Genomic DNA, 27,447 nt, shown 5'->3' on the forward strand with positions numbered 1-27,447 from the left:
GAGGAAAACGCAGCTGTGGTATATCTCATTGTTAGCAGAAAATCCAGCCTGAGGCTCTCTCCACCTCTCCCCTCTCCTCTCTCTCCGGCCCCACTGGCCTCTAGTGCTGCGGGCTCCTGCTTTGGTTGTTCCCTCCGCCTGGAACACCCTTCCCTGACCCTCAAAGTCCAGCCAGCTCAAACCTCACCTCCCCAAAGAAGCCATCCCCTTCCTTCTTAGCACGAATCCCCAGTCTGTAATCCCTGCTAGAAAGCTCCGTGAAGTTGCTGAGCCAAATGCTGGCTGACCAGGAGGAAGGTCGCCTTGTTACCCCAGGGGTGGTGTTTTGCTGCTTAAACTGGTTTGGTGGCCTGCTGGGACCTGAGAGGCTGCCCACCTCTGCCCCGAGTGCTCAGCCCCTCCTAAGGAAAGGCCTGGCCACCTATGCCCACACGCATGCTGTACACGGAGCCCAGAGGTCCAAAGTACACATTTTTATTCTTGGTTGGGCCTTAGCCACCTCTAGCTTTGCAAGCACGAATAAGTGGAATCAACAAGAATTTCTCCCTAAACATCTTGCATGACCATTTGTCACTGAACGAGTTTCCCGTTTTTCCTAAAGAGACTGTGATTTGGGGGTGACCTAAAATGAAGCTTGACGAGTGCAGAACATCGGGGGTAGTCATCCTGCTTCTGTGCCCACTGCTCCTCAGCAAGCAGCGAAAGGCTGCAGGAGCTAGAAATAGCAGCCCAGCAGCTCTGTCCTTACACGGAGGGAGGAACTCAGGGAGCAGGAGGGCCACGGGGAGGGAGGTGGGCGTAGAATCGTTAGCCCAGTTTCTGCCCCCGTGACCTGGCAGAGGCTCGAGGGAGGCTGCCTCCACGGTCTCCAGATCACTGCATCCGAAAGCCAGATGGGCCTGGAAGAACCCGCCTGCCCACCCGTGAATGTCCTCAGTCAGCAGAATGAGGAGCCAGAGGGTGGGAACAAATGTCCTCCAGAGTGCCTGCCCCCCCTTCTGAGGAGTTCCCAGAGGGCACTCCAAGGTCAGGAGGGATCATTCCGCCTTCCGGGTGCATCTTCCTTCCTGCCCCCCTCAGACCAACGCAGGGTGGGGGGGCTGGCCCCAGAGGTTCACAGGACGGTCTCTCGGATGACGCCGATGAGGCTGTGGGGCCGCTCAGCCTCTGCTCGCGGGGGTCTCCTCTCGGCTCGGGGCCTCCCCGCCGGGACGAAGGTGCTCAGGTCCCCGCAGCTCCGCAGGTGCAGGAAGCCAGGCTGTCTCCGAGAGGGCGGCACGTGGGCCCGGGCAGTGCTGGGCTGCAACGGGGCCATTATCTTGGGGAGAATAAGAGGGTGGGGGAGACGTTAGGCTGGGGTCCTCCGACCTGCCCCCTCTATCCATCCATGCACTGCTTAGCTTCGTCGCATTGGGAAAGAAAATAGGATGTTTTCCCAAAGTGGAACTCACCTGGAATACCAGAGATATTTTCTACAGATTGCCTCTTTCCTAATGTTCCTAAGAAATTCCCCAAATTTTCTATCGTTTCAGCTGCCGACCTGCCTCTTCAATCCCCTGATTCATCCATAGCAAGTTCTTGCTTTACACTTAACATTCTTCTTGTCATTTTTATCCAGTTTCCCTGGAGTCTGAGACAGTGGTTCTCACGGGGTCTGCACATTTATGGAGGGGGAGCTGGTTCCGTGCATTCCCGGGTCCCCCACAGCAACTGTGACAGGCGGGGCCAGAACATCTATTTCTAACAGGAACCCAAGTGAGACTGATGTTCTTGAAAAGTTGATAACCACCCGTCTGGCATTCTGACCAGCTAATGGGTTTATAAAATGTCATCCAAAACACATGATGCTTCCGACTGATATGATAACTCTTCAATAACAAAACATAATAAACAACATAAAAACTCGGCCAGTTTATTTGTAAAAAAAAAATGCATAAGAATGGTTCTACTGCTAGATCTATTTTACGATGTAGCACACATGTAACTTGAAATATAGTAATAATATCACTTACTTTGTAAAATGGCAAACATATGGAAAACTCCTCATCCAGCTGGGACTGAGGAGGGGAGAACTGTCCAGTACGTACGATTTCCAGAAGTTGCACAGTTGTGGCTAGAGGACCTCTTACACTGTTAGCACCTTGAGAAAAGCCCAGGCGCTCCACGACCACCTGACATCACAGAACAAGCACGGCGCTGACTTTTTGTTGAGTTTGTACCATTCCGAGATTTTAAAGTCCTCAGAAGGTTAATCCCTCCAAAAGATGGGACGTTACATTTTGCTAACACACTGTTATTATAGTTGTCTTTAAAGCCCTGTTCTTGTTTCCTGGTCAAAAAAAAATCCCAACATTCAGAGATGTCAATTGCTGTGACATGTAAGTTAGGGTAAGTGGTTTTGAATAAAAGCTCTCCTTCCGCTTGTCTCTCCCTCCTTCTGTCTGGGGAGGGTGTGGCCCTGGGAAGCCTCACCACTGGAGTCCGCGGCTGGGAGGCCCAGCAGATGGCCCAGCCTCCACTGCAGCAATCCCAGTACCTGAAGCTTTACCCGGACTCGGCACAAACACCCAACAGACATCTGTGGTGAGAGCGTCTGTTGAGCTGTAAGTGCTTGTGCATTTTCCCCCAAAGCTATTTTCCAGGGAAGACTGAGCAGAAGGTCCAGACCAATGGCTTGGCAGACAGTCTGACTCTTACCTCACGAGAGCTTGGCAGCCTTCGACAAGTGGCTCCAAAGACTTGCTTGTGTATTGAGCTATTGGGGCCAGACGGAAGGAAGGCGGCAGGGAACGACTTCTGGCGTAGACCAGGGTTAGGAGGATGTAAATGTCTCCCCTACGCAGATGCTAACTAGAGCGTGACCTGAGACCACCGGCTGACCGCTCTTTTAGAAAGCAGAAAACAAGAGGGGCCGAGGTTCATGTACCTCTTCATGCGAGCAATCAGAGTGCTCTCTGCTCCCCTGAGTCCCCTGAGGGGCTGGGAGAGAAAGTGGCTTCTGGCTTCTGTCAGAAGAGTCCGGCAGGTAGAAAGGAAAAGGGAAAGGAAAGTGAAAAGGGGCTTACTCAATCTGCCTTAACTCACCTAGGACCCCGTAGCCCTGTGTGTGTGTTGGGCACTTACTGCACAGACACGGACAGGTAACACTTGTGAGCCACTGTGCTCTGAGGTCACAACAGCTACCGCACATCCAAGGGGCAACAAAGCAAATGCCTAAAAACTAACAGCATTTTTATTTTTTTCAGATTTATTTATTTATTTGAGAGAGAGAGCACGAGGGGACAGGCAGAGGGAGAGGGAGAAGGAGAGTCTCAAGCAGACTCCGAGCTGAGTATGGAGCCCTACGCAGGGCTTGATCCCAGGACGCTGAGTTCATGACCTGAGCTGAAATCAAGAGTTGGACACTGAACCGAGTGAGCCACCCAGGTATCCCAGGTCGCAGTTTTTAAAAGAGGTGGGTAATTACAGCTGTTTCCCATCCCCAGTTCTCACCAGAAGGCAATCCCAATCAGACACACAGGTGTTGAGACCACCTAGTCCAACACTTCACTTTAAAAATGAGAAAACTGGGGCGCCTGGGTGGCTCAGTCGGGTAAGCATCTGCCTTCGGCTCAGGTCATGATCGAGTCTCACATTGGGCCCCCTGCTTGGCGGGGAACCTGCTTCTCCCTCTGCCCTCCCCCCACCCTTGTGCACTCGCACTCTCTCTCTCAAATAAATAATAAAATATTTAAAAAAATAAATAAAAATGAAAAAACTGACACCCAAATGGGTTATGTTACATGCCCGATTTTATCTTTCCACTGGGTGACTTCAGATGAGGGGACTGTACTTTTTCATCTATCATCTATGGAGAAAAGATATTTATTCCTGTAAGTCGTATTGGCTTAGACCACCATTTCATGGGAATGTGAACAGCTTCCAGAATCCTGCCAATATGAAAATTCCTGTACATCCATCATTGCCAGAGGGCTGAGAAAGCACGCCCTATCCAGGGAGACCCAACTTGGCAAATGGAGTGCTGACGGCGCCCCACGCTGCCCGGACCCCTTGCCTTTATTCCCAAGCAGCACCACTTTCTTTTCCCAGGCGTGTCCCACATTCCGGAAAAATCGGTCTCTCTCCCTGGGCCAGGAAGCTTGTGGAAAAGTCATCACGCCTGAAAAGAAAGTGCCCCAGCTTCCTCTCCCTCCCTCCCCAGACCTCCTCACCCCAATTTCCTTGATATGGTGACCATGAACTTACTGCTCCTCGGACAGGAAATCAGAGAAGCCGCTTCAGCTGCTATGGAAACAAGTTCTGTGACTCATGTCCGAGATGAGTCATAAAACTACCTGTTCTAGGAAACTGGCACTCGTGATGGCCTCCTCCATGTGCTCCTCATCGGACTTGAGAACGGATTTAATGTTCTCCACAAGCTCGTGGATGTCCGGGGTCATACTGCAGGACGACTGCTCCAGGAACCTCGCCACCAGCAGCTTGGTGTCCATGTAGGACTTGTAATCTATCAGGGACCGAGGCCGGCATCGCGAAGCTCTGCTCCTCAGACCTCTCCTCAAGGTCACCGTGGCCAGGTCCGGTCTTCCCTCGGTCTGCGTCGCGGCTTCGCAGCTGAGCACCGGGGCAGCTGTGGGCGGAGACAAACAACACGTGCCCGTTGGCCACGCCCCTGGGAGCACGGCCCGTACCGGGACAGCACCGGCCGCTGAGCGCGGCGTGGAAACATGTTGCAAATGCCAACGACCATGCAAATCTTGCTTTTCATCTTGCAGAAGGAAAGGGGGAAGCAAAAACAAAACCGAAAAACAATGACACAAGCTCATTCCCTCAAGTTCCAACAGGATGTGTTCCCCGAACGTTGTAGTGTGCCACGTAAAACACAATCACGCAGGGAGAGACATGGTAGGGAAGAGCATCGAGAACGGAGCAACAGTGCCGTGGGGTAATGGCCGATGTGTGGGGATGGGTGGGCGAGCACAGAAAAGATGGTTGACCTGATGAGAGAATGCTCCAACGGCAACGGATGAAGGAGCCACTCAGAGAGGCTGAGAGAGACAGGACTGCGGGATGAACGGGGTGCTATGCTCGCTTTGACGGTACCTTTGTCCTGAACATCCTCAGGGCATGGTGCCGACTTTTCCACGCTCACACCATGGCTGTGAGGCAGCTCTAGGGCTGACTATTAACAGAAAGGAAAATCTAGGTGCGGAAAAACCACACGTCATTCCAGAAGTCAAGAGCGGCCTGGGAAATCCACTGCCACAGGCTCTGATTTCCACAACTACCTCCATCAGGAGGGTTTAAGGACCGGCAGCACATGACTGCACCACCAAGTGGGTGAAGGGGAACGCGGGCCCGGTCTCGACGTGGTCATAAGCCAGCCAGCAGCCTTCAGTGTACACGACCTTGGAGACTCAGTCTGTGAAGACCTGACAAGCAGGAATCTGATAGTCAAGAAAGAAAGGAAGTGGAGGGTGGGAGGACAGGTGGAGGAAGGGGAGCACTCCTTTTCCTCTGGAGAAAGGTAGGCACGCTAAACTGGGGTGGGTGGCCCCCCTCCAGGCTGCCACGTGCATGTCACAGAGAGCCGGAGTTTTCCCGAGATGCTCCCTACAGACACTCGTGTGCAAAGACAGTCAGGGGCTACACTCAGTCGTTAGAAGGCAATCTGGTCCTTCTACAGCGGAGGACGCCAACAGGTAAACAAGTCTCCTCCCCCCTGCGGCACCGCAGATCTGGAAGGATCTCACTAAGCTGTGCAGAGAGCCAAGTTCCTGTTGAGGCTGGCAGATCGCCAGCTCGAGTCCTCAGACTTGCCAGGTTGGGTAGAGACCCGCTGTGAAATGGGCCTGGGGAGCTGAGGGGCCAGGCTGCTGGCCTATGGGTTTGCAGAGACGCTCAGGCCCAGACGGTGGGACTCCTCCCCGCTCAGAAGACAAGAGGAGTGTTCTCTCTGGCTCCCACACGGTCAGTCTAGAGCTGCAGCGAACAACACAGGCCGTCAGAGGGACAGAACCAAGACTGCAAGGGGGTGACACGGGGCCCCAGAAAGAGCAGGGTGAGAGCGTTGGCAAAGTCGTATTTGCACAGAGCTTGAGGAGGCCAGAGGTGCTTGTTAGAAGAGGTCACCGGAAGAAGCCTGTGCTGGCGGGATTAAAGATTTTCATTTTCTCCCTTTCTTTATTTTATTTTTTACGGTTTTCCACAATGAAAAGCTATTTGGAGATGTTCAGGTATTCGCATATTCAGAAAAAGGACTCAATGTATTTTAAGTCTTTAAAATTTGTTATATTTAAAATTATTCAAATGACGTCTATAACAAACTCCACACAGAGAGGGAGAGAATGAGAGTGTGAGTTTCACTCTATCTAAAGTTCTTAAAACAGGTCAAATTTAAATAACTCACCTACCCATACACAGTAAAAAAAAAAAAAAAAAAAGGAAAACTTAGAACATAAGAGAGGAGGTTAAAAAAAATACACCCCTTTAACTTTTTCCTTGAGAACGTCTATTTCCATAAGACTGCAAGCACCCAGAAATCAGAACAACGTTTGCATTTTCTTCATGTCCTATCTACAACTCTATCATGTGCAACCAAATGCTTTTGCTGACAATGACTTCAAAAGAAAAAACTCTACCAGCCTTAAGAAATGTGGCAGATGAATATTCCTAATGTGCGTGTAGAATATCTTATTTTCCCAAGACCTCTTAACCTCTCTCGAGACATCTCTCAAGCTGCAGGGCGGCGGGCGGCCAGAGCCACCGCTTTCGCCTGGCGCCTTTGGGCAAACACGCAGGGTGCTGTGCAAGGAGCCTGGGGCGTGACATCACCTCTCTCCGCGGAATGATGGAGCACAGGGTCGCTCCGCGATCTTGTCCTCAGGGGTGGGAAGACTCTCCGGCTCCTCGTGGGAGGTAGCTGGTTTGCATTGGGAGTTGACATGGACGTGCTCTCTTCTCCAGGTGTGTTAGGAATGTCCTCACCTGATTTTTTTTTTTTAAAGAGAGAAACATAGATTATTTCACCAGCTGCTGCCTTCAAAATGTTGGGCAGGAAGCGCCTGTGAGCCGGAACCTTCAGGGGCAGGGGAACACAATTACCCACATTGGCTTAGGCTGCTGGCCCGTGGGGTTTTTTTTCCCAGCACCGTGGGAAACGCTGACTCTCCAAACCACCCCTCCACACCCAGAACAAGCCAACAAAAACCGTAAGTCCAAGTATAAAATCAAGAGGCCTTGCCAAAATGTCAGGTTTTTTTTGTTTTGTTGTTGTTGTTGTTGTTGTTATTGTTGTTTTCTGCAAGTGCTCAGAATCTTCTCCAGGGAAGCGTCCTGGTGCAGCACTAGAAAGCTTCTAGCTGCTTCCCCGTTTCTGACAATGCAAGGTGAGCCTGGGTGGGTGGAAAAACACCTGCCCAGGTCAGGTGACTTCCCTGAGGGCTGCCGGCCTGACGCAGGCACCGGAGGCATCCGCACAGCTCAGGGTGCAGGCCTGACGGCCATTAGAAAGTGCCCATGACTGCCGAGTGGATGGGGAGAACCACTCAAGAAATGGATGACTTCTGCTCAGGACAACCCCATCACGTCATCGGTGAGCCTGAGTGTGGTCTGGGAAACTTTCTTAAGAAATGGGAGAATGACAAACATATTTAGGGAAGAGAGCACTGCTTTGTTATTCTAAGATGGAAGGTGAACAGAACAGAAACTCGTTTCAAATGGTGCTGCTGAAAAATCACCCGCCAGGAAAATAGCTGGAGAGTTGATCCATTATTTATCACCCCTGCCATTTTGTGCTGGTGGACAGTTCTCTGGGCCATTTAAAACCTCTCCAAAGAGGACAGAGAGCTGCAATCATGTTCCCTTAAATGACAAGGATAACTGTAAACTGACTCTTGTATTTTGAGGCAGGACGGAAAATCAGCATTCACTACTGGAGAAGGCAGCACGACCTGGACCTGAGGTTATAAATGGCAGCGCAATCTCACAGCAAATCATCCTGCCAGAGACACTCCTTTTCTCCCCTTAAAAGAGCCCATCTTATTATAACAGGAGAAAGAAAATCTTAGGTGGGAGAACACAGGAATGCCAGATTAAACTCCCCAATCCATTTCACAGGTCCCTGAGAAGAGCCTGGTGACTCATCAAAGATCCTGAGGCTATCTTTATTTCTGTTCGTATAGTATCTCCTACTTACACCTGGAAAGAAGGATGTAATTTTTTAAAAAGATTTTATTTATGTATTTATTTGAGAGAAAGAGAGAGATCATGAGCAGGGGGAGGGGCAGAGGGAGAAGCAGACTCCCCGATGAGGAGGGCACCCGATGCAGGGCTTGATCTCAGGACCCTGGGATCATGACCTGAGCCTAAGGCAGGTGCTTAACCCACGGAGCCACCCAGGTGCCCCAAGAAGGATGTAATTTGAACCCCTGGCTTCAAGATTTCTGACCTCCAACAAAATATCATATAGGTCATTATTTCGTGATCTCTTACTCGACTGAACCCTGAGTTTGGGCAGCAATCAAGTATTTATTACCTTGAGTCGCTGGCATGCAGATCGGTTCCAAGGGGCTCGTGGCACCTTCCGATCCTTCTGGCATGTGGAATGAAGACCCCTACATCACAGAAGAAAAGAGGGTTATTCGTTGATATTCAGCTCGTCCCCCACCCAGACGCCACTGAACTTAGAAGGATGTTCAGGGCCCAGTCTCCCACTGTTCTCTGCGCGCCAGGCTGAGTTACCTGCCAGCGGTCAGCGTACCAACGGGAAACTGCGGACCGTACCTGCTCCTGGTCTGTCTGGCGCACCACAGCTTCATAGGGAGGCGGGGGGTCCAGGGGGCAGAACACTTCCACACCTTTGATTCGTGCTCCGTAGATATGCGGGAGGGGGATGACATCAGGACCGACCATCCTAGGAGAAGCATCATGGCATCAGGAAGCACACTGGGCAGACTGCGCGTCTGACGGCGCTTGCTTCTGTGTGACGGCCTTTGCCTCGGGACAGTTATCCGCCGACAGAGCAGAAGACCCCTCACCCCTCCACCACAGTCTCCTGGCCCAGAATTGGGGGGAATAATCTCAGCTGATGGAGGGCCCAGAGTTTCCTAGGCAAGTGACAACGTATAAAATGCAACACCCTCATTTCCTTGAAATCCACTAGCCAAAAAGCAAGCAATAATCCACAGACAGAAAGCAGATTAGTGGGGGGCTGGGGGGAGGGGAGCTCGGAGTGACTGCTGAGTGGGTGTAGGTCTCCCTGGAGGTGATGAACTTGCTGCAGAGCCAGATGGCGGTGGAGGCTGGACAGTACTGCCACGGTACCAAGTGCCACCCAACGGTACACTTCCAAGTGGTTCCACTCATGTTACGTGACCTTCACCTCAACGAAAGAAAAAACACAACTAGGGACTCAGGACAACTCCACGGTTTCTTACATTAGTACATGACAAAATTTCTTGCCTGGGTTTCCCTAACGTCTGATTCATGGTAGAAACTCCCTATTTGTTAAATAAATATTTGAAGGGCTGAATTAATTTTTTCCAGGAAAGCGAACAACATCACGGCTCAAAGACAAAGCAGGACGAATCCCAGAGAGACCCTTCCTAAATACAGTCAGTCAACAAATGCTGCTCGAACACGGGCTTCAGGCCGGGCACTGGGGTTTCTGTCCTGTGAGTGAGAGACCCTCCAGAGCAAACCAACAAAGAAACCTCAAGATATTCTGCCTGTGTTCATAGAAAACTACACACACACAGGAATAATCTAGATAATAAATTATCAGTAATAAAAGGATAGTTCAAAATACACAGAAACTTGATCCTTTTGACCAGACTTCTGGTTATAAGATAAATAAGTCCTGGGAGATGTAATCATATACAGCTTGGTGACTACAGTTAATAATACTGTATTCCCTATTTGAAAGTCACTAAGAGAGTAAACCCTAGAAGTTTTCATCCCAAGAAAAACAATCCCATAATGATGTGCGCTGACGGATGTTAACTAGCCGTATGGTGGTCGTCACTCTACAATACAGACAAATATGGAATCATTAGGCTGACCACCTGAAGCTCATAGAATGTTCTAGGTCAATTACATCCCATTTTAAAAAGACGCAAGGAAGACCAGAAAACCCGTGGAGTATTAGAGAATGAAAATAAGAGGTAATAGCAAAAGTTTAATGTCCATTTTTGAAATATGAAAATAGACAGAAGCTGAAGGAGACAGGTGAAAGATTCTGGGCCAGCTGCACACAAGGGCTGCTGCTTTTTTTTTTTTCCCCCAGAAAGGTGCTCTGTGGATTCATGGTTTTTTCCTTTTATTCCTGCACCCGTTTACAAAAATGCAGTGGAGGAAAAAAAGTTGGAAAAGATGTGATGTTCTTTTTTCATAGCAGTAAAACCAGTGAACGAGGGGACTTGCTTTACACAGTGAGCCCTTGGGACTCCCTCCGTCCTCTCCAGAGGGCCGGTCTTCAATCCTGAATTAGCATGAGCCCATGAGCTGTCTTTCTAGCATTCCCTTGGCTCCCCCCCTCAGCCAGCTCTCCCCATTTCTCCACTGCTGTGTCCTCCCCAGGAAAGTGAATACCCCCAGCTCTGCCTGTTGGTTTATTAGCTCTGGTGGTTTTGATATTCCCCACCCAATGGCTACCTGTGAGTTCACAGAGAAGAGAGGGTTTGCTTGGGGCCAGGAGGTCAAAGGAACAGACTTCCATTTTTGACCTTAAACGACCATGGAATCCCTTTAAGAAGTGGGGGAAGGGGACACATTTTCTTTAAATCCACTGCAAATGAATGACTTCTTCTGGTGGTTACTATAATGACCAAGAAAGCCTCCATGTGACAGAAAGTTGCTTTCCTTTGAAGCAGCTCTCCGTATTTCACATCTTCTGGGTACAAAGGGATCTGTGGGGGGAAACAGGTGTGCTATGTCCTGGCAGGTGTTTTCCTGATCCCTTATGGCCCCCAACAGGTAGAATCACCTGGGGAGGTTTGCAGACTATGGGAGGCCCAGGCCTCGCCTCTAGAAATTCTGCTCTAATTGCCTGTGGTGGGGCCCACACAGATAAGAAGAGATTTTGATCTCTTAAAAATCAGCTAAGCGGCAATGTGACACCACAAGTGAATGAGGAAGCTGGGCCTCAGAAACGGTAAGAGACGCCCCAGGGTCACCCTGGTAAGAGACTCCAGAACCTGGGCTCTTTCAAGTTCACCCCAAACTCTCCAGGAAGCCTTCACTGGTTCATGCTCGTGAGCACCGAGGACGACAGGAAACCCAGAGCCTGCAAACTGTGTTCTGCGCAAGTTGACAACGAGGCTTTGAGAACTCATGCGAGGGGTATGCGGCAACCAAGACGACCAAAGAGTGGTCCTCCCTTGTGTGCTGGGAAGGCGGTGGGGCGCACAGGGCACGGAGTCACCCACCAGCAGAGCCTGGCTCCACCTGAGTCTGGGTTCTGAACTTCATGAGGAAAGAGAATGAGTTTATTATGTTCACCACCGAGGAATAAATGCCTGTGTTCAGTTTTCCATAATCTTCCCTCTCCTGTAACACATTATGTCCCTAGGGTACAACCAGATTCCCCAGCCACGTAATAACTGGAAGGCTCTCGTTTTTGATCCCAGCTCCAACCAATTTCTGAGGATGGGGGTGGGGGAAAGGCTCCCTGGGGTCGTGGAGGAGGAGCACACAGCCCCGACTGTCCTTACAAATCAAGTCACAAGGCAGAAACCCATCTTTGGATGGAAACCTTCACCGCAATCAGGTTTCTGTTTATGGCGGTAATTTGAGAAGTCCTTTCTCAAGGAGGGGACCAAGGCATGAAGTGGTTGTATTTATAGAAGGTAAATAAATAAACTTCTCTGAGAGGTCATAATACCTTGCAGGAAGTGGGGAATTTGCATTGTGTGAAAACTCTGCACGTAACCTGTTATGGAAATATTAAAGAAAACATCTGTTACTATTCTTGCCTGCCTGCTTATAAGAAAGAAAATTACCAATTGGGGTCAAACAGTTAGTGTCTATAAAGTGGATGTATAAGAATCTAGCAAACTTGGTCAAATGTCAAAATACCTTTGATACAATATGTCTCTAAAGGTGAATAAATGTAGCCATTTTAACAAGGAAAGTGGACCGTCCTCTGGTATTGGGAGGATTTCAGAAAATGAGGCTGTTTGCCTGTTGGAGATATGATCTAGACCTCCAGGTATATACGTTAGGCCTAGCAGTGTCTTTTTTCCACAAGGATGTATTACTTTAACACCCTCCCCCATGTTCCTTCCAGAAAGTTCTGAATGGTAAAGCCCTTGGTGAAAACTTGGTGAGAAGCTTGTCTGGATTTGGGGAACGGCAGTCTCAGGATTCAGAGGGGCGAATCCAGGGATGCGCGTGCATCCCAGAGTGGAAATATCCACACTGATAAGCACTACTATGGAAGAACCCACAAGAGAAATGGAAGAGAGAACGGAAGGCAGGGGAGGGGCGGTCTACAGGACACGGGCGGGCAGCTCGACTCCTACACCCGAGTGAGTCACTTTCCCTTTCTGCCACTGCAGGAAATTAAATCTGTCTGTTGCCTCCTCTTAGGTCAACCAAGGGCTCACCTACAATCTCAGAGAGCCAATTAATTCTCCTTCTCGAAGAGGGCATTTCTCTTTCCAACCATGAAATAACAGGCTTTTTCTTTCTTTATTTATTTTTTTTAGTGCCTTCCAACATGTCCCTCTGCACACAGCCCAAGACTGGGCTAAGGTATGAGCAAATGTGTCCTTTGGTACACAACGAGTATGTCTCTCTGGCCCCTGTAATTCTTGGCTCATTTCCTAATACACGAGGAAAGTCATCCTAACCCCCCAAGCTTCAAAATTCTAGTACACTGCCCCCTGAACAACAGGGAGGCTGAATTTCCCCCCGTGCACCCACGGGCGCCCCTCCAACTTTGTGGCCATCTTGAGCTCCCCCTAGGTGGGTGAGGAGGGGAGGGTGTGGAGGTGGGGTGTAGGCATGACTCTGAGTAACAGGTTGCGAGGTTCCCCGTGGAAAAGAACGTTAACAGTGTCTGGGTGGTAGCTCCCGCTGGTGACCTGCTTCAAAGCCCCATGGGGACGCTCTGAGTATTAGCAAGTGGATTTCCAAAAACCCCAAGGCTGGTACATTTATTTGTTTGATGACTCTCCATGCGTACCTTGGGGATTAAAGGTAGAAATTCCTGGCCCTCTGAATCTCAAGCTGAAGACATAAGTCTTTCTTACAGAATTGAGAGGTTTTCTTTTGGAAGCTTAAATATCATTTGCTTATCCTTGAAATTCGGCTTAAGATCACTTCACCCACGTAGCCAACCCTGACTGGCTGACTCTTCCTTCTTTTATGATCCTTGCAACACTCATCTGTAATGACCTAGACTGCGAGCTCCTGGAGAGGGGAAGGAGGCAGGTCTAAGTCATCCGGAATGTCACCAACCCAGCGGGGTGACTAGTCAGCTGCAGAGGACTGATTAAATGTTTGTCGAATGAATAAACATAGTCATTCTTTAGAGAGGTACAATTCTAGAAGTCTCTAACAATCAGATGTATGCACGCAGCATTTCCTTCTGCGGACAGTCATTTCTAAGATTTAAGAAACAAATGATAAACTCGGAGCTAGAATTTGAAAAAGGAAATCAGCGTGGTGTCTATTCTTTCTAGACCAGGGAGAAGTCATGAATAATTAATCTTTTTTTAATGGCTGGGAAGAGTCATGATTTGGGGACCCGCTGATGGTGTTATAATGAACAACGGTTCGGCCTGAGCGCGTTTCCAGGACAACAGCAGCTCTCAATCAAGTCACATGACAGCGGCTGTCTCACTGGGTGTCAGTTTTCCTGGGAAGCTAATTGAAATGGAAAAAAGTATATCCTTAGGTCAAGGTGGGACTTTTCTTTGGTTTCAAGCCATTTATCACACAAAAGAGCAGGGTGAGGAAGGGGAATAGAAATTCCTAAAAAGGAGTTCCTGGCGGGCTTAGTCAGGTTGAGCACGGACCCTAGATCTCAGGGTCTGTGAGTTCAAGCCCCACATTGGGCCGGGAGCCTACTTGAAAGAAAGAAAGAAAGAAAGAGAGAGAGGAAGGAAGGAAGGAAGGAAGGAAGGAAGGAAGGAAGGAAGGAAGGAAGGAAGGAAGGAAGAGAGAAAGAAAGGGAAAAGGAAAGAAAAAGAAAATCCTGAAAAATAACGCCATCCGTCTAGATCTTGGAGAGAAGTGAGCTCATGCTATGAGTCCTGGAAATCCTTCAGTCCTCCAAACCGAAAGCATCTCACACACAGCTGGGGTGCGGGCACTTAGGAAGGCTACCTGCGGTTCATCCGGGGTGTGCACGAGTAAAATGTTGCAAAATAGGAAGGGGGGGGCACTGGTGGCACGAAGTCATCAGGGTCTGGGATCCGTCCGTGTTCTTCTACTTCTTCGGCAGAAATCTGAGATTCATCCTAATGAAACAGCACCTTGGTTAGTCAACAGCCTTCACAGCAAAGGCTCTGTGGGACGCGGTCATGGGGCCACCTTGTATGGACTTACAATGCAGGATCTTCGGGCTGCAAATATCTGGAGGTAGCGAAGGGCAGCTGCCACCAAGCAGACAGTGGTGGTCAGGGCGTTCAAGGCACACAGGGCGAAAAGGACTTTCTAGAACAAGGAAACAGTAACACCACTGAGCACGTCAAAGCTGATGACCAGAAGGCAATAGAAAAACTTTTTTAAAGAATAATAATGATGTCCCAATAAGGCAATTCTCGTGGGAAAATACAGGCCAAGGACTTTGATGTTTGGCTCAGCCTGAGTGCCAAATAAATACTGGTTATTGATAGGACTCTCGTGCAGTCATATGCGCTTCCTAATTTTAAAAACTAACTTTTGAGCTTTCCTATCCCAGAAAACCCTGGTATGACAATTTTTCTTTTTGCCAGCTCAGAATATTGTCTAGAAATGTTCCTTCCAGGAGAGCAATGAGTGTCTCTTCTGACGTTGGTGTCCCCAGTGATAGCAATTCCCAGCCTCCCACCGGGGACGGCCTGCTGACTTATCTGTGGCCACGGACTCTATTTCGGGAGCACCTGGCAGAGCTCCCCTGTGCACCCAACTACAACAGTGTGGGGCGCAGGCCAGCCAGAGTGTAAAGAGGGCGTCTCTTCTCTAAACCCACGTCTCAAAATAGCAGTAAGGGCAATTCCAAAAGTTTCTGTTGCCACAGTCCTGGCTCCTTAGCAAGGCTTCCCCCAAGACGGGTCCTGGCTCAGAAAGTTTGAGGGTGACTCAGCTACCAGAAATCCAGAAGCCAAAGATAGAAGGCCACTTTTCCATTCTACACAATTCAGAGAGCTGGCAGCTGAGAGATTCCTCCTCGGAACAAAAAACAAACCCAAAACAAAGATCTGAAGAAAGCCCTCAGCGAGGGATTACCCAGAAGCTAACACCTCCAGGTTCACCAACTGATCTTGTCACTCACTGGGCTCGAGAGCCGTTAAGTCAGGACTCAACTCTTGTCCAATTCCCTAATAAAGGGTAATTTTGTACTTCTCTGCAACTGGTATGGTTTTTGATCTCTCGCTTATTATAGCTGCTGCCTGTGAAACAAGAGGTAAGATGCATGAATTTCCCTTGCGTTTTCTAACCGATTATCTGTCCTAAGCCTCTGTGTCCTGGCTCGGCAGCACCCAACAGCCCACGGGACTCACTGAAGGCAGCAAAGGAGCATCAGAACAAGGACAAATGGGCATGCAGTTTAAAGGTTTTGCTCAAAGCAGGGGCGCCTGGCTGGCACCGTTGGTAAAACGTGCAACTCTTTATCTCAGCTTCGCTAGTTCAAGCCTCACACGGGTGTGAAGCCTCCTTTAAAAAAATCGACTTAAGGTTTTGCTAAAAGCTGTATCATCTACGTGTAGCTACATCGTGCGTCAGTATGAATGGATATGCATGCATATAAATACATATACACACAAATGTATGTATTTAGACCCCTTCACATTTTTTGCTATCTTGTAATTCTTGGACACAAAGAAAGCCATCCATGCATCATTTAAAAGACACACAGTCATCCATGCTTCTTCCTGAAGTCACTTCTGTCTCTGGGTCACTGATGAGCGTTGGCTCCTATCCGCTTTCAGCAGCGCAATTGTTTGAGGGAGGTAAGAGAGTGGGGATATTTCTAGTAACTTTGCCTTCTCTGACGGCTCTGTAGTGTATTTACTGGTGGGGGTGGGACCCACTCGAGGTACCTTTAGTAGAAGGTGAACAGCACTGCAAGGCTGAACCGGAAAGAGTTTCAAGGCATTTTCTTTGTCCGTGCATTTGGCTGGTTGAAATTCTTCGCAACAGAAGCAAATCTTGCCTTCCCCTAAGTCCACCTAAAGGGGGAAAAGGCAGAACCATAATTTAATTATTGAGAATAAATACCACTGGAGAACCAATCCCACAGAACGAGGGTTCCGAGCTGGGCAGTGTCTGGATCCATCCGCGTGGGCGGGGGTATGCTGTTGTAAGGACAAGGCTATTTCTTGAACATGCTAATGCCCGCTGCAGGTCAGCCGGGAACCCAGGCTGATGAAGCACACACCAGCTTAGGATTAATGATCACTTTGCCACAGAGGTGGGGAGCACATGACAAAATGCACCTTGGCACTTAAAGTACGGTTGCTGGATAAACTATGGGACACCCAGTTAAAAAACTAGTAGCAGTTTATTTGAAACTCAGGTTTAATTGGGCGCTCTGTGTTTTTACTTGCTCAATCTCGTAACTCTAGCTTAAATCTTCCTCTTGCAAATGACACTCATCGCTTTAGCTCACATTTCATTGCCAAAGCGAAGCTTAAGGCCCTACCTAACTCCAAGAAGGCAAGGAAGCTTAAGCTGCCATGTGCCTGTGAGAAACACAGGGTGTATCTGGGGAACAGTAGCCCTAAACCGTGTAGGCTTAAGCAGATCTCTCAGTTTGACATCTTCAATGTGGTCACAGAGTTGAAGTGATAACACCAGTGATGAGTAATCTCATATTTGTAGTGAAATGTTTTGCAAACTTTTACCCACTTTTCGAAGTTTCCCTTGAATCGAGTTGCGAAAATAAGCAACACTTGGTTTCAGCTAATTAAGACCCATAATTTGGGAGCAGAGGTTCATTCTTTACTTGCTTTCCCTTTTGCGTTGTTGGAGTTGGCTATTCTATTTTGATTAAAAGGGAGAGCCATGTCTTTTTCATACTTGCTAACTTAATCAGGCAGCTTTGAGGTCACTAGTTGCAGCATTCTTCAGGAATCTTTACGAATAACTGAACATCTACAGTGTTCGAGTTACTTAAAAGAAAAAAGAGTCTTTTTTTTTAATTGAATTAAAATTCTTACCTTCTAACCAAACTTACCCCGTAGTTACCCTCTAGTAACAAATTAATGGTATTTTTCCAAATTAAGAGAAAATATAGTTCCTTATAAGATAAGTTGATTAGGAAGCAAAGGGAAAAATTTCCACTAAAGATTACACATTTTTTTGGTTTTGGGTTTCTCTTTCTTTGGATGTGAAACTTACTTACATACACGCAAAATTTACACACACAAATCTTAAGCATACCATTTGCAGAATTTTAAGCAATGCATACCCTTGTGCACCCCAAACCCTTATCAACATACAGAACATAGCATCACCAGAGAAAATTCCATCACGCCCTTCCCCATCAATCCCTGCCCCCACCCTCCTCCAGGCAAACACTGTTTTGATTTTTTCCACAAGGATTAGTTTTGCCTCTTCCAAAACTCCATGGATCCTGCAACATTTTTTATTCTCCGTCCCTAAACCACATTGAAAGGGGATACATTATTATATCAAACACCGATGCCCAGAATTTGATAATAAATTCTGCCTCTGATACAAAGAATTACAACCAGAGTTACCTCAATAGACTCCATCTCTATCCATTCATTTCCACTTGGTTTCTGTCCTTTCCTGGTTTGCCCACAGAGACTGCTATCTCCACATGGTCCCCCCCCCCTCTGCCCCCCCACCCCGCCCCCCCCCCCCGCCCAGACACACACAAAAGCAAAAGACTGTCTGTGTTTTAATTTTTCTTCCATTGTCTCACATATTGAAGGCACATCCCGGGGCTAACATCTACACTAGATTTTTGCCTTCTTAGGGAAAACTGTGGCCATTCAGACAGGATTTCTCTAGGCAGGGTCTGGACAGGGTGGGATTTCATTTCCTCTCGGGGATCACCGGCTTCCTCTTAGTCCCTCTTCCATGAATCAATAACAGTCCTCACCCTGGGCTAAAGCCAGCAAGCGTTACTCCTGATGGGCTTCTTCCTCTGCAGTCCCGCTGAGGACTCCCTGATTTAATACTAACAGAACTATTTAATAGTTACAAATAAGCAGCCGTCGAGTTGCTGCATTCTGCTCACGCACCCAAGGCCCTCCTCTTCCCAAGCACCAACCACGTTCGCTTTTCTCAACACCATGCAGTGCGGGTTTCCATTTCTTGTACTTAGGTAAGCTTCCAAATCTTACCTAAGGATTTTGCCTCCCTCAGGTAATACTCGGTGTCGTCTTACAAAGCACTCCCCTCCCAGTCAAGTCCATTCTTGGCACAAGGCATTCAGTTAAGAGACAAAGCAGGCCTATGTGGGTTGCACACACACAGGGGGGCATTATTTACACACAGCCTGACTTGTCTATATCTGGAAACCTCAGCTATCCGGAACTTCTGGGGTCAGCTGGTCTGGAGGCAACAATTTTCCAGATGGGTGAAGGTTAATCTCTTTACACAAGGCTTTTGGAAAGCTTAATCATTATCCAAATAAAAATGAAATCCGTGGCTGTGCCCAGCAGACACGGCAGCCCTGAGGCTCTGTGCAAAATGGTGCCAGGCAACAGTGTGTTTTGTGTTTCTTGTTCTTTCTGTTCCTGACCCTTCACCTCCCTTCTTAATCCCGGCTCTGCCCCAGTGTTTCTGCAAAGGTATTCCAACGTCTCTTCGATCTCTTCAACCATCCACAAACAACCCTGTTCAAGCCTGGACATGCAAACCATCCACCCTTCAACCTTGATACTACTATTCCCTGACGCCACTAGGCCCTCCCCGCCCTCTCCTCATCACCAGGAGCATGGTTCTCCACATTGGCTGTTCATTAGCATCTTCTAGAAAGCTTGCAAAACAGGAGGACACCTTCTCTAGCAATGAGGGAACTGCAAGCTAGCATAACGATGAGCTCTCACACCAGCCCCACCAGACTGACGAAAGTTAGAGAGAAATGCTTGCAGCCAAGCAGAGGGTCACTGGTAGAAATCTAAGTTGAACCTTTTAATAAAGGAACCGGGCCTATATTTTAAAATGAAAATACTTATTCCCCAACCACTTTGGAAAGTATTTAGCAGTTTCTTATAAAGTTAGACAGACACACGTTTACCATGTGACTGAGCAAATCCCACAACTACTTATTTACTCAAGAGAAATGAGAATGGGCCCACAAGAAAAACCACAACTGTACAAAAATGTTTGCAGGAGCTCTGTTCATAATACCCCCAAACTGGAAACAGTGGAAATGCCCATCAACAGGAGAGTGGATAAAACAAACCATGATATTTTTATACAATGAAAAACTGACGTGCCAAAAAAACCCCAAAAAACAAAAACCAAGCAACTGACGCAACACAAAATCATGGGTGAATCTCGAAATTGTTATGCTGAGCAAAACAAGACAGACCAAAAGGTACATACCCTATAACTCCATTCGGGTGAAATGCAAGAACAGGCAAAACTAATGTTCTAGATCTTGTTTGGGGTATGTTCCTGAGTGTATACATTTGTCAAGATGAATGTATACATTGTCAAAACTCAATGAACTGCACGCTTCAGATCTGTGCATTTCATTGTAAATTTTACCTCCATTTAAAAAAACGGAGAGAGTCACCAAAGGGTTGAATGTGTAATTTTTTGAAGAAATGAGACAAACAGAAGAAAAACTACACCCTCTCCACGAGGAACAATCTGGGACCTTCCTCCACCTGGTGAAAAGCACCCAGCGCGATGTGCAGGATGGTATGCGTGGCTCCATTGTGTTGATGGCCAAAACCCAAACCAGCAGACAGCAAGGCAATAGAGAACCAACCTGCTCGAACAAAGACGAGTGTTCAATCTGCAAGTGAGAAAAGCAGTACGCAGGGGAGTGGATACAATACGTCCCGTTTTTGGAAAATAAATCACGATTAGGTCCACCCCCTACATATTTATGTGAGATAATCTGAACATATGGAGGGAGACCCCTAGCTTGTTAGCAGGGATTTGGAGTGACTAGCATGGTGGAGAGGGAATGAGGAAGAGTGTCCCTTTCCCCAAAAAGGTCAAACAGACTCACTAATGAAAAACAACAATTATGATATGGTCCCACTGATGGAAATTGTGTGCTTTTATGCATATATATAAAGAGGTGCCCCAAAAATCCACCAACTGGTTAACAGTGCTTACCCAGAAGAGTGAGATTTCAAATGATTTTTGAGTTCTGTCCTATACTTTTATGACTTGTCCACATTTTTACAGTTTTATAATCAGATAAAATCAGAGTTGGTTTTGTGGTGGGGGAAAAAAGGTATAATTAAAAATACACTTAACATATAAAAAGATATGGATGCCTAGACACCACCCCCTCCAGGCCAACTGAAAATCAGGCTATGGGGCCCCAGTTAGGGGAGTCTTTACAAAGTTCCCCCCCGGTGAGTCTAATGGGCTCTCAGGGTCGAGAGCCACAGGATTTCTCAGAAAAGTCCATTAACTATACCCTTGACCCCTGCAATCTGGCTTTTGCTTTCTCCAGAGCTACCAAGGCTCATTTCCCACCACTACCCTCTGAGTTCTCTCCTCTCTCGGGCTCCACCCACTCTCCTTATTTATTCATCATTCAAGGTCCATCTCAAATCCTGGTAGTCCTGGTGCCTTTCCTTATCCTCCCCCGGGTACAGGCTTTTCTTTCTTTGCATGCCCCCAGCGCGGTGTCTCACTCTGCCGGCCAAACCCAATGCATCTACCTGCAGCTGGGCACCTATTCATTCCCCCCACAAACACCACTGGAGCGTCTGCCGTGCTAACCCTGTTCCTCTTGCACGTGATAAACTTCTAGGTCAGGAACGAGGTCTGACTTTCCTTTTTACTCTCGGCAGCCTCTCATCAGTGTCTTGACACAGAGAGGCTACAATTCTGCCAAACTGTCTTCCCCATACTGTGACTCTTCACTTTCAGCCTGTGCCTGGTCTCTTTGCCCCTTCTAATTTGCTGTGTGGTTAGTAATTGGAAAACAACACTTTTTTTTTCTGGAAACTCTGTATGTGAAGGAGTGGGAGGCAGTGCAGGGGGCCTTTGGGAACTCCCAAAATAAGAGAGAAGCAGACACTGCCCTTGGGGAGATCCCGGCTCAGAAGAACGGAGAAGACAGGTGTATGAATGTCTCTAGTACAAAAAATGAAAAGGATAAATACCTGAGAGATGTACATATAGGACGTTCTAGAAGGTGATCTTTCCTGGGGGTTCAGGGACTGGTTCCTAAAGGAGATAATCTCTGAATGGGGCTGTAAAGGACTGATATGATTTGGAGGAACAAGGACTGAGGGAGAGGGAATTTGGGGGGAGAGATAGTGTTGTTAAAACTACGAAAGTAGGGCAATGCCAGGCAGGCTTTGGAGCAATGACAGGGAGTTAAGCTGCCTCCGGGAGCGGGCAGGACAAGGGTGAATTGCAGGGGGCCTTACACACCAGAAAAGGCTGTGAGCCTGGGATCCCGTAACGTAAGGTTAATAAACAATGGGGTGACAAAATCAGAAAAGGAGAAAAGAAGGGTTAAGAAAGAGCAATGGAGGGGCGCCTGGGTAGCGCAGTCGTTAAGCGTCTGCCTTCGGCTCAGGGCGTGATCCTGGCGTTCCGTGATCAAGTCCCACATCGGGCTCCTCGGCTGGGAGCCTGCTTCTTCCTCTCCCTCTCCCCTGCTGTGTTCCCTCTCTTGCTGGCTGTCTGTCACATAAATAAATAAAATCTTTAAAAAAAAAAAAAAGAAAGAGCAATGGGTTTGTGGTGGGTCTCTGAGGAGTCCTCCTACTGGGGAAGGCCAGGGCTTTATCACAGCACTTTGAGAAATGTGGTCCCTCCTCCGCTGGCATCCCCCTGGTTTCTAAGGGGCAACACGGCCTTGTCACCAAGTTCCAAATAGATGAGATTGACTACAACTTCTCAAGAGCCCCGTTCTTTTGCTCTGAGCCACACGGAGGTACTTGTCATTGAGAAGTCCTTTTAGAAAGTTCAAAGATGATGGGGCTAGCCCCGTGATGGGTTTTAAGGAGGGCACGTATCGCATGGAGCACTGGGTGTTACACACAAACAATGAATCATGGAACACGACATCAAAAACTAATTATGTGCTGTACGGTGACTAACACAACATAATAAGAAAAATTAATTAATTAATTAATTAATTAAAAATATAAACCTGGGGGGGGAAAGAAAGTTCAAAGATGGCCAGTAATTGGTTATACACCCAAAAGAATTGAAAGCAAGGTCTCAAAGGTCCCATTTCTGTGGTTAAAAAAATTATATGGTATATGCATGCAATGGAATATTATTCAAGTCTTAAAAAGTTAAGAAATTCTGCCACATGCTACAACAGGCAGACATGTTGAGGACATCAGGCTAAGTGAAATAAGCCAGTCACAGAAAGACACATGCTGGGGTGCCTGGGCGGCTCGGTGGGTTAAGCATCCGCCTTTGGCTCAGGTCCTGATGCTCAGCAGGGACTTTGCTTGTCCTTCTCCCTTTGCCCCTCCCCCGCTCATGCTCTCTCTCAAATAAACAAATAAAATCTAAAAAAAAAAAAAAAAAAAAAGATACATGCTGTGGAATTCCAGTGAGATCAGGTGTCTAGAGTAGTTCCATTCAAAGAGTCAGAAAGGAGAGGCACGGTTGCCAGAGGCGGGGCCCAGGTGGGAAGGGTAGGGGGAGGGCCTGGAGGGCGGGGGAGCTGTTTAATATGGATAGAGTTTCAGTTTTGCAACAAGAAAAATGTCCTGGAGATTGGTTGCACAACAACGTGAATGTACTTCAGCTACTCAACTTAACTCTTAAAAATCAAGATGGTACATTTCATGCTACGACATGCATTTTACCCCAGTCAAAAATTAAAAGAAATTCTTCGGAGATTTTGCAGGCCCACAACCTCTTAGCCACAATCCTGAAATTCCAAGAGCCCTGGAAAGCGGAAGTTGTGACTACAGCCTGCTGCCCCAGAGTGCTACAGGGGAAGTAGCGTACGCGGCAGGTTTATCTTCTCCAAATCGGGCAAACTCTGAACGCTGAAACGCAGCCGGCCTCTGGAGGTTTCGCAGCAAGGACTGCTGACCTGTATTCTGATCATCTCCGTTTTCCCTCTTCGGATGAGAGCAGACCGATACTGCTGGTGGTCACCTGACTGACCCGTTCCCTAACTAGCGACACGGTATCTTACTGTGGTTGCAGCGCTCTGCTAGCTGGTCCCAGCTTTGGAAAAAGAAAGGCCCGAAGTCGGTCAGGGGAAGTGGGAAAATGAAACAAAGCGCAGGTTTCACTCCAGGGTGCTGCCAGGCGCATGCTGCCTCCCCATTCCCCCACCCCCAGAAAGCAGGTGCACAGCGATGGTTTAGGACGACTTACCAGATCACACCTGGGCACGCTGGACACAAACTGGGCCCCCTGGCAGCCGAGAATAAATCCAGCTAGGTTTAAGAGGACACACACCACAGAGAGCAGCACAAAGAGATTCACCTGAAGTGGCAGGAAAAGAGGCCGTTAGAAAAGACAACAGCTAAATTCAGAGAGGCTTTCGTCTGAGCTAAAAAAAAAATTCATATTCTCTTCCCAGAGGACACACATTTTTTTAAAAAAGTCTGAACTATGTTCTTAATGTACCAACCTTCTGTTCATGTTGTAGAATTTTTAAATTTTTAACTTTTAAACTGTGCCGAGGAAGACCACTGACTCTCAAGTCTTCTCAATAATCTCAAGTCCCTAATTTTTTTTTTTCTGCCTTTTTTCTGACACCCTCAGCTCTGATCTGTTCGTTGCATTAAACCGTGGCCAATTCTTCCTTGAGCCATCGCTATTTTTTTTTTTTTTTTTGAGTTTTGCAGGATCAATGGTAAGTGGACAAATGGAGAATTCCAGCATGTAAGTGGAACCCAGGAAAGTCAGAGCACTCAGCCCTTCCTGGCCGGAAGTGTCAGTATACAAGTAAAAACAAAGGTAAGTCTTTTCTCAGTTCCACACAGGGTAGGTACTAAAGAATAAGTCTATAGTGATCTTCTATGTACTTTTCTCCGAAGCTAAATGTTCCAAACGTTACACTAAATAATTCAGGATTAACAGAAATCAACCAAGAAGCCAGATTTTACTTAGTGCCAATCAGAGGCTACTACAGCTTTCCAACTTGAGAACTATATTATCCAAATCAAATCTTATCGCCAATATAAAAGGTTGGAGCTAATGATGATCAGTGTTAGAACCAGGCCTCAGTTCGGGTAGCTAATGCCAGAGTTGGCCAGTGAGACGCTTGTTCTTTGTTACTGGTATTCCAAGAAGCTTGAGAACATCTCCCCTAAACCCATGTTATGAGTCAATATTTACTATCACATGATGCCCCTTTTCCTAAGAGGAATTCTTCCTGCCTCTCCAGGAGTAGTCTGGCCTCTGCTTCTCTCCTTGTTTTGTAAATCTGTAAAAGGACTATGCACTCTGTCATCAAATCCTGTGGGAAATGCTGGCCGCGGCTGCTGTGCTACTGTTTCTCATGATTCGTCAGTGTCTGTAGGGCTTAACTGGGTCAGCAGAGAGCTCGGCCCCTCCAGCACTATGTCAGTCATCACCATGCCAAAGCTTTGGAGAATGAGGATGCCCAGTTGGCCAAGGACAGAACATGATCTTCTTACCTGGGCTTCTCCTATGCACTGGCAGCTGCTACTCAAAGAGACCTAAGACATCTGGAATCTTCACACCCAGCAACAAAATTATTGTTACTATGGGGAAGTCTAACTTTCCTTCGAAAATTATCTTTTCATGCAATCTCAGATGCCTTGAAAAGAAAGCGTGGTTATAATCCTTATGCCCACCAGCACATCATAAACCTTCCTAACTCTGGGGTGCCTGGGTGGCTCAGTCGGTTGAGCGGGACTCTTGGTTTCGTCTCAGGTCATGATCTCAGGGTCCTGAGATCAAGCCCCACGTGGGGCTCCTGTCTGCTTCTCCCTCTGCCTCTGCTCCTCCCCCGTTCTCTCTCTCTCAAATAAATAAAATCTTTAAAATAAATAAATAAATAAATAAAAACTAGATCTTCATAACTAAAAATTAGCAACATCAGATATAGAAAGAGTGAGGGTTCATTACTTCCAGCACGGGTCTCCAATCTCTTTTTTTTTTATAATAATATTTTCTTATTATATTATGTTAGTCACTATACAGTACATCCCTAGTTTTTGATGTAAAGTTCCATGATTCATTACTTTCCAAATCTCTTTATTAAAACCTTCAATTCAGCTCAGCAAATGACAGTGAAGAAAACCAACAGGCAAGCCACAGACCGGGAGAAAATATTTCATGCCTATATTAAACAAAGAACCTTTATTCAGGATATAAAAGTAACTCCTCAATTCAATAAAAAAAAAAAAAGACACCACAAAAAAAAAAAATCAGGCAAAAGAACGGATATTTCACAAAGGAAGATATAGGAGTGGCTGATAAGCACATGAAAAGTTACTCAACATCCTTAGTCACCACGAATGCAAACTAAAACCACAGTGAGATAACACTTCGCATAGTTGGTTAAAATCAGGAAGAATGACAACATCAAGTGTTGGTGAGGACTGGGAGCACATGGACTCTCCCGCATTGCTTGTCTGAGTATAAAACGGTGCTGCCACTTCCTAAAAACTAAATAGAAACCTCCCATGCCAAAGAATTCCAAATACAGTTGACCCTTGTACAATGCAGGGCTGAGGGGTGCCAACCCCCAACCTCTGCACACAGTGCAAAATCGGAGTATGACTTCTGACCGCCCATAAACTTGACTATTAATAGCCTATTATTGACCAGAAGCCTTGCCGATGACATAGTTGATGAACATATATTTTGCATATGATGTGTATTATATATTGTATTCTTACAATAAAGTAAGAGAAAAGAACATGTTACTAAGAAAATCATAAGGAAGAGAAAATATATTTACAAAACTGTACTGTATTTATTAGAAACAAAATCTGGGGGCGCCTGGGTGGCTCAGTCGGTTGAGCGTCTGCCTTCTGCTCGGGTCATGATCCCAGCATCCTGGGATGGAGCCCTGCACTGGGGTCCCTGCTGAGCAGGGAGTCTGCTTCTCCCCATTCTTCTGCGTGCTCAAGTACTCTCTCTCTCTCTCTCTCTCCCTCTCTCTCAAATAAATAAATCTTAAAAAAGAAAAGAAAAGAAAAAAAATGTGCATGTAAGTGGACCCATGCAGTTCAGACTCCTGCTGTTCAAAGCTCAACTGTGATTTATGGAGATACTCAACCCTCAACTCCCTACTCCTCAAGTATGGGTTGTACCAGGTGAGTTCCTTCCGAAGAATACAGAATGGAAAGGAGAGGGGGAGCAATCTTTCAGGGGAGAAACCTGACAAACATGACATCAACCAGGGGACCAAGGTTAATATCGCTGATAAGTCATGTGGACGGCATGTACCCTTGATGTGATGTGATGAAAATGGCGTTTTACCTCCGTGTTCTTCCTCTGCCAAACCGATGATAACCTCAGTCTAACCATGAGAAAAACATCAGACAATCCCAATTGAGGCCCATGCTACAAAATACCTGACAAGTACTCCTCAAAATGGTCAAGGTCACCAAAAACAAGGGAAGTCTGAAAAACCATCACTGCCAAGCGGAGCCTAAGGAGACATGACAAGCAAACGTAATGTGGCAACCTAGGCTGGGATAACAGACAGAAAAAGAACGTTAGATATAAATAAGGAAATCTGAAGAGTATGGATTTTAGTTGATAATAATTTATCAATATTGGTTCGTTAGTTGTGACAAATGTACTACACTAAGGTAAGATGTCAATGATGGGGAAACTGCGTATGGTGTATATAGGACCTCTCTCTATTATCTTTGAAATACTTCTGTAAATCTAAAACTATACTACAGTAGAACATGGATTTAAAAACTGCAAAAAAAAAAAATCTGAATATACGCCTACCTTATGTATGACCCGCTATTCCACTCCTAGGAAATGACCCAGAGAAATAAGTGCAGATACCCACAAAAAGACTTACAGAAGAATGCTTACAGCAGCTTTATGCATATTAGACCAAAAATGAAAATAACTCAAAATATCCAACAGCAGGAGACTAAGTAAACAAATTGTGATATTTTCAAACAGTGGAATACTTCTTGC

The 27,447-nt window shown here is 47.0% G+C and overlaps 1 protein-coding gene across 1 annotated transcript in view; it reads right to left on the reverse strand.

Annotated features, from left to right (window-relative positions):
* Positions 1 to 458: 458 nt before the first annotated feature.
* FAM189A2 (family with sequence similarity 189 member A2) overlaps positions 459 to 27,447 on the reverse strand; it is a 61,192-nt gene continuing 34,203 nt past the window's right edge. The window contains 9 exon segments of the mRNA XM_040620133.1: positions 459 to 1,318; positions 4,335 to 4,627; positions 6,832 to 6,984; positions 8,534 to 8,612; positions 8,782 to 8,911; positions 14,329 to 14,462; positions 14,551 to 14,658; positions 16,248 to 16,376; positions 23,680 to 23,790. Of these exon segments, the coding sequence (XP_040476067.1) occupies positions 1,115 to 1,318; positions 4,335 to 4,627; positions 6,832 to 6,984; positions 8,534 to 8,612; positions 8,782 to 8,911; positions 14,329 to 14,462; positions 14,551 to 14,658; positions 16,248 to 16,376; positions 23,680 to 23,790 (1,341 nt within the window). The 3' untranslated portion in view covers positions 459 to 1,114.

Source organism: Ursus maritimus, unplaced genomic scaffold (genome assembly GCF_017311325.1).
Source record: "Ursus maritimus isolate PB19 unplaced genomic scaffold, ASM1731132v1 scaffold_34, whole genome shotgun sequence".
Taxonomy (NCBI): domain Eukaryota; kingdom Metazoa; phylum Chordata; class Mammalia; order Carnivora; family Ursidae; genus Ursus; species Ursus maritimus.